This window comes from Neoarius graeffei, chromosome 28 (genome assembly GCF_027579695.1).
Source record: "Neoarius graeffei isolate fNeoGra1 chromosome 28, fNeoGra1.pri, whole genome shotgun sequence".
Taxonomy (NCBI): domain Eukaryota; kingdom Metazoa; phylum Chordata; class Actinopteri; order Siluriformes; family Ariidae; genus Neoarius; species Neoarius graeffei.
Window position 1 is genome coordinate 51,283,791 of NC_083596.1, and position 13,109 is coordinate 51,296,899.

Genomic DNA, 13,109 nt, shown 5'->3' on the forward strand with positions numbered 1-13,109 from the left:
ATAAATTATCAGAGTAACACAATACACTAGACTGAGAAGAGGATATATAGCAGAGATGGGACCAAGTCACACATGTGCAAGTCTCAAGTAAGTCTCAAGTCTTAACCTTCAAGTCCCAAGTAAGTCCCAAGTCTTTTTTGTCTTGGGCAAGTCAAGTCAAGTCCTATAATGAGTCAAGTCATGTCCAAGTCAAGTCACCTTAGGCGTATTGGCGTAATTTTAGCAGCAGAATATGAATTTAATACATTGAAAAGGCAATACATAAGTAAATGTCAGTAAACATCCCTGGCACATGTGCCCAACCTGTTAAATATTTGCATTTTAAATACTCATGTTCTGTAAAATACATAAAACAAAACAGTAATAATGTCACAGTTATTTATTGATGGCAAAATTGATTGCAAGATTGAAAGCCAACTAAGTTTCTCACATTGTCATCAGCCAACAAGAAAAATAAACAGAGAATTGGCATTCTGTTATGTGCGTAGTTAAAAGAGGGTAGGATAACACCTTGGGTTAACAGGGGCATGAGCTCCTCCAATCTCTAATCACATCAGATGAGATGATTATTATTAATAAGATACAGGTGGAGAACCCTGAAGTGACTTCGATGTATGTTTGCGCCAGTAAAAAAAAAAAACCTAAAGGATAGAGAAATGTGTCAGACATAATTTAGGTCTCAAAAAGAAAACCTGTTCGCCTGTGCAAAAGTGACATCATCTTACCCCATATGACAAGCTCCAGAGGTGTGTGCAAAAGCGCTCTCTCTCTCTCGCTCTCTCCCTCTCCGAGGCGCCTCAGCCTGTGCGGAGCGGGGACATGTAGAACGACTTTGGCGCGGGAGTCTTGGTTCCCGCTATAATAGATTGTTACGAAAATAAATGTTAAATGAAATATGCATCCCGCGTATTCCTTTCCACAGGAACTTTGCTCACAACGTTTCGGTCGTGGCTAACGCACTGTCCTCCTTACCACAAGTGCAACGTTTCGGGAACAATACGGAAAGGACAGTGCGTGGGATTCGTCTTTCCTTGAACAATTACCCAGAGACTTTTTAAATGACCTCACTGGGAAATATCCAATGCACCTGTTCAGTTACAGACTTGTGCTCTCTAAATTGTAGTCATTCAAACCATTGTTTTGGCGGCCTGGTAGCCTGATATACTAAATGTAAATGCATGGTTTGGATGACCGCACAATTTATTTTCGTAACACTGTTACAGCGGGAACCGAGACTCCCGCGCACAGTCAGCCTGTTCTGCAGAGTTCAGTATCGCTGCTAGCCTGTATTCAAACAGCGAGTGGCATGCCGGGGAATCCAGATCGTGGCGCTTTGTTCAATAGTGCATGACAGGCAGTGGGACGGAGTTTTCTTTTCTTTTTTGATCGGGTAGTGTGACGGAAAAAATGTGCAGGTTGCTGCACTGCTATTTCAAACGGCTGTGATAAACTCCCCTGCCTCTCTGCCCTATGGACAGTCTGGCTAATGTACACGAACACACTTGCACGAATTTGTACTGCTCATGAACGTGTACATGTTCACAAGCTGACCATTAGCTTCACCCTGAAACAGAACAACAGGGCAGGAAGCTGCTTATGTTATTCAGCATCACGACTGCAAAGTGCACAATCAACTTACTACTACTGATATACAATATCATTAAACTTGACGTAACTACATTGCTTACCAGCATTCACATAAGAATTTCACAATAATAAACTGAATCCCTAGCTACATCCGCAATGGCTAAAATCCTCCTACCGCTCACTCTCGTGGCTAACATTGGCTAACGAGGAGTTTAGCTGCTATCACCAAATAACAACGCATTAATAAACTTACTGGGCAGAATGGATCTTCAAATGCCGGACGAAATTGGAGGTCGTGGTCTGGCTGTCAGAAATCGCCACGTTATAAATCTTGCACTGCGCCGTTCATCGTTTACCTTCTAGGCAGTAGCCCTTGAAGCCGAAAGTGATTACTCTTGGGATGGCTGACATGATGATATGATGTGAAATCTGTGAACACATCATGGCATGGGGCGTGCCGGTATATAGCCCACGCAGAGAGCGTGCCTGATGGACAGGGCGGTGACAACGCAACGGCAGTGCAATCAAAATTACTGAAGTATGTGCATATTACATTTTATTTTCACAATAAAAACACGATGGAAATAACACTCAAGTCACTCAAGTCATCGTGTGTCAAGTCAAGTCAAGTCCCGAGTCTTAAACTTCCAAGTCCGAGTCAAGTCTCAAGTATTTTCATGTTTTGTCAAGTCAAGTCACAAGTCATGAAAACAGTGACTCGAGTCGATTCGAGTCCAAGTCCCCAAGTCTCAAGTCCCCACCTCTGATATATACTGTGTGTGTGTGTGTGTGTGTGTGTGTTTTATCCACGGGCGATTGCTCTAAGACAACAAGGGAGGCTCAGCCTCCTCTAAAAATGACGAACATCGTGTAGGATGAATTGCGCTAGGCTTATGTTATAGCCGACCTTATAACATTGCTATTTCAGATCCAGAATCATAGAAATATATGTGCTCAACCCACTACAGTGCGAAATCATTCCGTTATAACTTTCCCCAGTTCGCCTAATGTGTGCGTGAGTTTTTCCCCCTCGTGACAGTGCGATGCAGCCCAGCCTCAGTGCACTTCAATGGCATTTGGGAGCTCTGCGCTTTCAATCTCAAAATGCAAGACGGTTATTGGACAAATACTGCGAAAATGCCCGCTCACGGACTCCCAGCCTCACAGCGGGATATTTTCTTTGATTGACAGCTCGTTTCAAATATAGACAGGCAGCGGTGAATCTCAGTTCAGTCCCATGCGGATTCGCAAGTGCTGTGGTGTATTGTAAGAGATCGGCTTACATTTCGATTTCATTCATTACACACGGTTTCTACCAGCTTTTTTAGTTTGTATATATTTTCATTGTAAATAAAGTGTAAATATAGTGTTGTCAAGTTTGCTATCTTAGTTCCAGAAATGTTGTTTATTTGAGTGACTGAACTTGAACTTGAGGGGGCTAGTCAGCTAGCAAGAAAGCTGCACACGGATGCCAAGCATTGCTGATTTAATTTTGGCGAAGCCATTTGCCAGTCTTCCTTTTGAGGAAAAAATTAAAATTAAAGAGCAGGGTAGACCAATGCCTCAAATTGACTTGGTGAAAAAGGTAGGGAATAATACTCGTTCCTTTCAGCTCTCCTGGTACGAGAAAGTGAATTGGCTAACAGCAAGTGACCCACATCAACAACAGTAAATAGGCTACTTTAGTAATATGTCATGGATGGACCAAAAATATAGAATCTATTTAAAATGTTTATGCTGAGTATATTATATTGGAATATATATTTCTCTGGATATGAATTAAACACAGCTACAATTTGGAAAACATTTTTAAACAAAAACACAGCCGAGAACATTTCACACTACAGACCTGGATTAAAAGTGAAGGGTTATCAAAATTGTCAATAAAACATTTCTCAGTCAAAATAAGTAAAATATAGGGAAAGTGTCATTGAATGAAATGTGTGGCCCCCAGCTCTATGTTTGGCTCCCCAAGGTCAGTGCTTGTGCCTATTCCAGAACACTCTGCTGTTACTGCTGAGGTTCCTGACAAAGAGCTGCTTTCAATAATGATCAATTTTTAAACAACATGCCACAATTTTAAAATATAAAATGTTAAAATATACCCCCCCCCAACACCACCATCATGTATATTGGACAGTAGGCTAATGGGCCAAAAGAACCTGTTATTTCACAGTTTGTGACGCTGCCAACAATCAGCCAGATCAGAGGCAAGAGTATGGGCAAAACTGATGTTTTTTCTTTTTTCTTTTAAAATCTGGAAATATTGTAACCGACCAGCCTCCCCTGTTTGAAAGACTACCAGCCGCCACTGGTTTTATCCATATTGTTTTCCTTTGAACACACACGTTAGCATCCGGGTTTTGTGTGTAATTTTGGAAATTGGGTGTTTCTATAAATCAACCTACACAGTGTGTATTTCTCTGTGTGTGTGTGTGTGTGTGTGTGTGTGTGTGTGTGTGTGTGTGTGTAAAATGATATAGTGCCATTTTGGTGTGAGCTTTAATCATACTGTAGTACACCCATGCTCGTGTAATTTCTTGGTGTTGTTTGTCAGACAGTAAAGTTTGTAATTGACTCGCTGTGTGTGTTTTGTAACTGTATAGTTATTAACTCTGTGTGTGTGTGTGTGTGTTAATAGGCTATTCTTTGGCTGTGCAGAAGTTCTCTCACACCCTTCAGACGTTCCAGTTTAACTTCATTGGTGACACACTCACTGATGACGAGATAAACATTGGTGAGTCACATGATTCACACGCTGCGCTCTGATTGGCTGGAGCCTCTTCAGGATGTAACCTGATTGGAGTGTGTGAAGCAGCTGTGTGTTTCACATCACTGTAATACATTTATAACATGCTGTGTGTGTGTGTGCACTCACATTAGCCTCTCTCTTATTGTGTGTCCTTTTATGGTTCATGAGTGTTTCACTGTGTGTGCTTGCACAGGCCTCATTTGGTGTGTGTGTGTGTGTGTGTGTTTTGTTTTGTTTTGCAGCTGAGTCGTTCCGTGAGTTCGCTGGTTTGCTGCAGGAAGTGGAGGAGGACAGAATGATGCTGGTTGGTTGATAGACTTCCTGTTTATATTGCAGTTGTCAATCATCTTCTGTCTGCTGATGTCACTTATCACTACACACACACACACACACACACACACACACACACACCATCATTTTCAGCATGTTAATGCTGGTATAAAGCATCAGTAAACCTCAAGCACTGACACTCCTTTCACAAATGTTACCCTGTGAATGAGTTGTTACCATAGAAACGATAACGTATTAGAACCAGTGCATGAATATAAACCTGCAGGAGTGTCAGAGAGAATTAATCAACACCTTCCGTCTGATTATAATCCGGAAGTCAGCGCTGTAGTCTGTAATACTTGATGATGATGATGGAGTGTGAGAATGCAACAGGACCTGTAGATCAGGAAACATTGCAGCTTAATGAGAAGTTTACACATCACACCTATCGCACAATCCAGGTCTACTCCACACACACACACACACACACACACACACACACACACACACACAAAATAGAAGGAGAAACATCATAAAAAAGAACCATAAATGAGAATCTATAGACAAGTTAAATATAAAAACATTGATAAAAGTTAGGGCGGCACGGTGGTGTAGTGGTTAGCGCTGTCGCCTCACAGCAAGAAGGTCCGGGTTCGAGCCCCGAGGCCGGCGAGGGCCTTTCTGTGTGGAGTTTGCATGTTCTCCCCGTGTCCGCGTGGGTTTCCTCCGGGTGCTCCGGTTTCCCCCACAGTCCAAAGACATGCAGGTTAGGTTAACTGGTGACTCTAAATTGAGCGTAGGTGTGAATGTGAGTGTGAATGGTTGTCTGTGTCTATGTGTCAGCCCTGTGATGACCTGGCGACTTGTCCAGGGTGAACCCCGCCTTTCACCCGTAGTCAGCTGGGATAGGCTCCAGCTCGCCTGCGACCCTGTAGAACAGGATAAAGCGGCTACAGATGATGAGATGAGATGAGATGATAAAAGTTAAGTAATAACAATGGATCCTACATTATGCTACATATTACACAGCCCTGGCAGGACTGTTGGGTGTGTGTGTGGGGGGGGATGAGATGGGAGCGAGGATGAGATGTTGAAGACAGTGATGTCTTTAGGGGAAAAACCAGTTCAGGCGTCTGGTGCTCCTGGTCTGGATGGAATCCTTCAGGTGTGTAATCTGTCGTCCTCTGGAAGTGGGACGATGGTGGCTGCGCTGTGTGTCGCAGTGCCTTGGTGTGGTGGGGAGATGCCCTCAGACAGCTCTTGATCCTCATTAATGCTCCACCTAAATCTCACCCACACCTTCACTTCAGTCAGCAAAAGGAAACATTTCAGCTCCTTTAGTTTGTGTATAAAAGTCATTTCTCTTCTGAGGTCCTGATAAATGTCCCCACAAAGTCAAACCTGTCAGATATTCCTGTCCTTCCGGGGACCTCTGATCTTCACCAAGATATAAAACCATGAACACACACTCTCACATGCTATAACCTGTCTATCTCACATGCTATAACTCTCTCTCTCTCTCTCTCTCTCTCTCTGTAGGTACAGAATGCTTGTGATCTGCTCATTAAGCCTCTGGAGAAGTTTAGGAAAGATCAGATTGGTGTCACAAAAGTCAGTGGAAGACAAACACGTGCGCACACACACACACACACACACACACACACACACACACACACACACACACTCTTGGAATATTTGGATTGTTCTGATTCAGCTTCTGGCACTCAGCAGCTTTTCCACGTGTCATTTTTCCAACTGCTTACTGATCAAACCCCCCCCCGTCTCACTTCATCTGTCTGTCTCTCTCACATTTCTATGAAGATCAGAGTGTGTGTGTGTGTGTGTGTGTGTGTGTGTGTGTGTGTGTGTTTGTGTTTGTTTCAGGAGCGACGTAAGAAATTTGAGAAGGAGAGTGAGAAATATTACTCTCTTCTGGACAAACATCTGAACCTGTCTTCCAAAAAGAAAGAAACCCAACTCCAGGAGGTGAGACAGACAGACTGAGAGACAGACGGACAGACTGAGAGATGGAGACGGACAGACAGACAGACAGAGACGGAGACAGATGGACAGACTGAGAGATGGACAGACTGGGAGACAGACAAACTAAGAGATGGAGACAGACAGAAGGACAGACAGACTGAGAGATGGACAGACTGAGAGACGGACAGACAGACGGACAGACAGACTGAGAGACGGAGGCAGACAGATTGACATCAAGAGAGAGCAAGACACAGAGAGACTGACTGTTGTGTATATAAGTGTGTATGTTTAGAGGAACTGTACAGCTGAACACATTTAACAGTGTGTGTGTGTGTGTGTGTGTGTGTGTGTGTGTGTAGGCAGATGAACAGCTGGAGAAGGAGCGACAGATGTTCTACGAGTCATCAGTAGAATATGTTTATCAGATCCAACAGGTTGAAGACAGGAAGAAGTTCGACATCGTGGAGCCTGTACGTACATTATCTGAAGGCGTTTCCATGGTAACAGGAAGTGCACATGACTCGGTTTATAAAATAAAGGATGACGGTTGTGTTCGAAACGGTGATCAGCTGTTATGTGAAGATGATGATGATGTGAAATGTCCAGCTTCAGATTGTAGCGCAGTGTGTGTGTCAGTGTTGGATGGCATGTTGCGCTGTGTGTGTGTGTGTGTGTGTGTGTGTGTGTGTGTGTGTGTGTGTGTTGCATGTCAGCCATGCTCTTCCTGTGTGTGTTTGATTGACAGGTGTTGGCATTCCTGCAGAGTATTCTGACTCTGAATAATCTGACAGTGGAGATGACTCAGGACTTCCTGCCTTATAAACAGGAACTCCAGCTCAGCCTGCAGAACGTGAGCCCATCCGCTTCTGCTCGTTATCTGTTAATTAATTAATTACAAAGTCATAAAGATGAGCTCAACTTCAGTTATTGATTTCAGACTGGAAATGTTGTCATTCCAACATCACACCAATTATTTATTCTGTTTTACCACATCACACATTAGAACACCAACAGGTGGGTCAAAGCACCAACGTTCTCCATCACACACCAACATTCCCTATTAAAACACCAACGTTCTCCATTACACACCACTGTTCTCCATCACAGACCAACATTCTCCATTAAAGCACCAGGGTTCTCCATTAAAGCACCAGCGTTCTCCATCACAGACCAGCGTTCTCCATCACACACCAACGTTCTCCATCACACACCAACATTCCCCATTAAAACACCAACATTCTCCATTACACACCACTGTTCTCCATCACAGACCAACATTCTCCATTAAAGCACCAGCGTTCTCCATCACAGACCAGCGTTCTCCATCACAGACCAACGTTCTCCATCAAAACACCAACATTCTCCATCACAGACCAACATTCTCCATTAAAGCACCAGCGTTCTCCATCACAGACCAACGTTCTCCATCACACACCAGCGTTCTCCATTAAAGCACCAACGTTCTCCATCACAGACCAACGTTCTCCATCAAAACTCCAATGTTCTCCATCACACACTAATGTTCTCCATTAAAACATCAACATTCTCCATTAAAACACAACATTCTCCATTAAAACACTAATGTTCTCCATCACATGCCAACCTTCTCCATTGAAGCACCAACGTTCTCCTTCACACACCAGCGTTCTCCATCACACACCAGCATTCTCCATCACACACCAACCTTCTCCATCACACACCAGCCTTCTCCATTGAAGCACCAATGTTCTCCATCACACACCAACCTTCTCCATTAAAGCACCAACATCTTCTACCAAACACTGGTTCTGTTCTTTAGGAAACAGTCAGTGAGGCTTGCAGTCTCTTCTTCTTGGTATTTGAATGTGTGTGTGTGTGTGTGTAGACACGTAATCACTTTGAGAGCACACGTGAGGAGATGGAGGAGCTGATGAAGAGGATGAAGCAGCCTCATCCTGTGTTCGTCAGACAGCAGCAGCCGACCATCGAGGGATACCTGTCCATTCATGAGAAGTGTGAGCTTTATTTTAGACACACACACACACACACACACACACACACACACACACACACAGGTTCTTCATTTATTTCCAGAAATGTAAAGATCATATTTTTAAGCGAAATATTTTCTGTTATTTCTTCAAACTAGAAATAATTAGATATAAAATTACACCTACAGTGTTATTACCAGTCTGTACGATTGTAACAGTGAAGACTGGTGTGTGTGTGTGTGTGTGTGTGTGTGTGTGTGTAGGGGCGTTGGGGATGACATGGCTGAGGTATTACTGCAGATATATGAAGAACGATAAACTGTTAGTGATGGTGCCGACTGAACAGAAACCTGGAACCAAACAGGTAAAAAACACACACACACACACACACACACACACACACACACACACACACACACGGAGTCTAATGTATCATCTTAATGCTTTCACGTGTGTATTTATTATTCCCTGATTCAGGGACACATACACACTTCCTGTTTGAATCATATCTGTCTGTCTGTCTCTCTGTCAGGTTCCTGTCGAGCTCACTCTAAAGTCATGTATTCGCCGTAAAAGTGACTCCATCGATAAGCGCTTCTGCTTTGACATCGAGACTCAGGAGAGGTGAGACACACATAGTGAGACAGAAACACAGTGAGACAGAGAGAGAGAGATAAAGAGAGAGACAGAGTGATAGTGGTTGTAATGTTGATGAACATGATGCTTTTATGTTGATGTCCAGGCCGTTGGTGACTCTGCAGGCGACGTCCGAGTTCAACAGGAAGCAGTGGATCGAGGCAATGGACGGAAAAGAACCCGTGAGTTTTCTACAAACTCTTCTCTGTCAGCTGCTTCTGTGGTAAATACAGTGTACTGTTCAACAAGGACACTTGGGGGAGAGCGGGGACGAGACTGGGGCCTGGGGGAGACTGAGGGGAGAGCGCGAGACGAGGGGGAGACTGGTTAAAGGGGAACAGAGGGCAATATATAGAGTAAATATAACAATAAAACACACATTAACCAACCTTATTCAAGACTTACAAAAGTTTTTTGTTCTAAGGTTGGAAAGTTATAGTGTTTTGAAAGTAGCTCGAGCAAACTATTTCCGCAGCTTGAACAGCCCGCCATGATATTAATTTTATCCAATCAGAATGCACGTTCATTTTCTCTGCGTAACACTCATGACGTATGTATGTGCCCAGTTGTGTTGGCTCATTGAGGTTGGGAATAGCACGTGTGAAATACCTGTTTCTGCCTCTTGCGACGATTTCGCAAGTCCACGGGTGGCGCCTATCTCATTGCAGCAAATAAATTCTGCTGGACTCGTGAGCAACTCCACGTTACATTTTCCACACGAGCACCACGCCGTGTCACCTGCACGCAGACGCTCTGCCCCACGCTCGCCATGCCCATGGTCAGCATCAGTCTCATCCAGGCCCGGCGCCAGGAACAGTTTACTAAGGGGGCAATTAGAAATTGCAAGGGGGCAAATATTTTTCATATAGTGTGTAGTAGTGATGGCGGTCTGACAACGTGTTTCAAACAATTAACTGCGCCAACCACAAAACCACGGCCCCGAAGGTTGCTTTAGTCCGGGAAAATCATGTGACATATTACCAGGGCAGTTGCGCTTTATCAACACCCGTGCCCACCTGTTAACCCTCCCCTCCGATTTTCTCACAGACACGCGGTACAACCGGAAAGATGCCAAACATAAAACAACACACACAAACCTACAGGCAAGTCCTTTACATTTAAAATACATACAAATAGCTCCGCGGCATGAAAACAAAACGTCAATGCAAGTCTAAGGTACTTGGCTCGGCGGCCAAAATCATAATTTAAAAAACTCAACAGACCCCGCGGCTGCACCAGTAATAGCCTTCCTGACTCGCACCGAGTCAACGCTAACCACTTAATCCGCGATCCCAGTTTAGGCGTGTAGGGACTAAACACTCTGAAGTGATGAATTTCCCCCCCCGCTGCATGGGGGGTGACGTCAACGACACATATTCTTACGCTATTTGCGCACAAAGCGGACCATATATGAACACATACACCAACATAAACGGAGATAAACTTAGCCTACAAAGAAAGAAAATGGATTCACAATATTGTGATTGAATTCGTTTAATTCGGTGGGGGAAAGACTACTCCTGTAAACTGACTGCATATTACAGGATATTGCAGAGACAGTGCACTTGTAAGTGTGCATGTAAAACCCCCGCCCACACGACCCCGCCCCCTTGTCCTTATCACAGGTCTGTGTGTGCGCGGCTGTGTCAGCATTTCACACACACACCCACTATAACAATTAAGAAAACAATTAAGTGATCTGAGTCTCCGTTGAGGGGGTGGGGCTGTAGCCACGAGGGGGCGACGCCCCCTTTCGCCCCCCCACGGCGCCGGGCCTGGTCTCATCCTCACCGTCATCCGAGCTTTCTTCTCTTATTTCATCACCGGAGTGGAGAGTACCTCTCCTAGGTTCAAACTGGTACCCTTCTAAGCCATAGCCTGCTTGCAGTGTGTCTTGCGGGATCTCTTCGTATGATTCGACAGAGCTGTCGCTTTCACTTGATGCGCCCGACGCCATGATTACACGCTTATCTCCTCTATTTCGGAGAGTTCCGCTAGTGCAGTGGGTAGCGCTGACGTCACGGTCTTTTAAAAATGGCGACTCTTGTGCGGTTTAGCGTATAAAGTATTATATTTACAATTACCAAGATATTTCGTTGTTTTCTAGTACATAAATTTGATAGAATACTTAAGAATACATTACTTTGTCACATCAGCAACTGTATATATTATATTTGGTACCACTTTAAGCGAGAGTGGGAAAGGGGAGAGCAGTGACGAGGGGAGACTGGGGAAGAGTGCGGGACGAGGGGAGAGTGGGAAAGGGGAGAACAGGGACGAGGGGAGACTGGGGGAGAGCGGGGATCAGGGGAGACTGGGGAGAGAGAGTGGAAAAGGGGAGAGCGGGGATATGGGGAGACTGGGGAAGAGCGCGGGACGAGGGGAGAGTGGGGACGAGGGGAGACTGGGGAAGAGCGTGGGATGAGGGGAGACTGGGGAGAGAGTGGGAAAGGGGAGAGTGGGGAAGAGTGCAGGACGAGGGGAGACTGGGGAAGAGCGCAAGACTGGGGAGAGTGGGGAAAGGGGAGAGTGGGGATGAGGGGAGACTGGGAAAGGGGAGAGCGCAGGATGAGGGGAGAGCAGGGAGGAGGGGAGACTGATGAGGGGAGACTGAGGAGAGTGGGGATGAGGGGAGAGTGGGGATGAGGGGAGACTGGGAAAGGGGAGAGTGGGGAAGAGTGCAGGACAAGGGGAGACTGGGGAAGAGTGCGAGATTGAGGAGAGCGGGGGAGAGTGGGGATGAGGGGAGAGTGGGAAAGGGGAGGGCGCAGGATGAGGGAAGACTGGGGAGAGCGGGGAAGAGCGAGGAAGCAGGGAACAGTGGGACACACAGGAAACTCGGGAACAGTGGAGAGGAAGAACTTTACTTCACTGTTTTTGTTCACTTTGTTTATTCGGCTGCAGTTTTTACTTCCGGCGGCACGGTGGTGTAGTGGTTAGCGCTGTCGCCTCACAGCAAGAAGGTCCGGGTTCGAGCCCCGTGGCCGGCGAGGGCCTTTCTGTGTGGAGTTTGCATGTTCTCCCCGTGTCCGCGTGGGTTTCCTCCGGGTGCTCCGGTTTCCCCCACAGTCCAAAGACATGCAGGTTAGGTTAACTGGTGACTCTAAATTGAGCGTAGGTGTGAATGTGAGTGTGAATGGTTGTCTGTGTCTATGTGTCAGCCCTGTGATGACCTGGCGACTTGTCCAGGGTGAACCCCGCCTTTCACCCGTAGTCAGCTGGGATAGGCTCCAGCTCGCCTGCGACCCTGTAGAACAGGATAAAGCGGCTAGAGATAATGAGATGAGATGAGTTTTTACTTCCTGGTTTTACAGCCTGTGAACTTTCTGTTGTCTTTCAGATGAAGCTGCAGCAATTACAGTAACAAATAAATAATAAAGTGTCTGTGTGACTCAAAGTGAATCGAAATTCTCTCCGAACCCACTGAGTGTCTTAAAATGGAGTTTTACGTTCTGTTTTGTCTGTCAGTAAAACTCTAATCCTACTTTATGCTTCATTTTTTCATATTCGTTTTCATTTCCTCACTCTGATGAAGTTTTAAAGCTCCGCTCACACTCGCCTCTGTGCGCACTTTATTTCTCACTGAACAACAGGAACCGTGTGGAGAGGTTCATTTTTTCATTTCTTTTTCCTGGCGTTGTCTTTTCTGGTGGTTTGAAGTGGGCGGGGCTAGAGAAGGAGTCGGTCATTCAGGAACCAATGGAGCAAAGAGTCTCATATCAGCCCCGCCCCTTTTTCTGAAATGAAATTTTTGCTTCTACCTGCATGTACAGAAAAATATATTTATTCAATAATTTAAAATGTTTATAATACGGTAAAATAAAAAAAGCAGTATTACTGAAAATAAAATGCATTTTATTATTCAAAAAAAATTTAATTTTTGTTTTGTGCAGCAGAAATATTTGTTTATA

General features: G+C 45.0%; 1 protein-coding gene across 2 annotated transcripts in view; it reads left to right on the top strand.

Moving 5' to 3' along the window:
* The window catches only part of ophn1 (oligophrenin 1), a 54,304-nt gene that overhangs the window by 14,616 nt on the left and 26,579 nt on the right, over positions 1-13,109 (top strand). For both annotated transcript variants that reach the window (XR_009651866.1, XM_060912565.1), the window contains exons 2-11: positions 4,229-4,324; positions 4,582-4,643; positions 6,149-6,220; positions 6,494-6,595; positions 6,952-7,062; positions 7,338-7,442; positions 8,457-8,586; positions 8,826-8,926; positions 9,095-9,186; positions 9,305-9,380. Coding sequence is in view for 1 of the 2 variants with exons in the window: in XM_060912565.1 (XP_060768548.1) it covers positions 4,229-4,324; positions 4,582-4,643; positions 6,149-6,220; positions 6,494-6,595; positions 6,952-7,062; positions 7,338-7,442; positions 8,457-8,586; positions 8,826-8,926; positions 9,095-9,186; positions 9,305-9,380 (947 nt within the window). In the remaining variant the exon portion in view is untranslated. The remainder of the gene's footprint in view (positions 1-4,228; positions 4,325-4,581; positions 4,644-6,148; positions 6,221-6,493; positions 6,596-6,951; positions 7,063-7,337; positions 7,443-8,456; positions 8,587-8,825; positions 8,927-9,094; positions 9,187-9,304; positions 9,381-13,109) is intronic.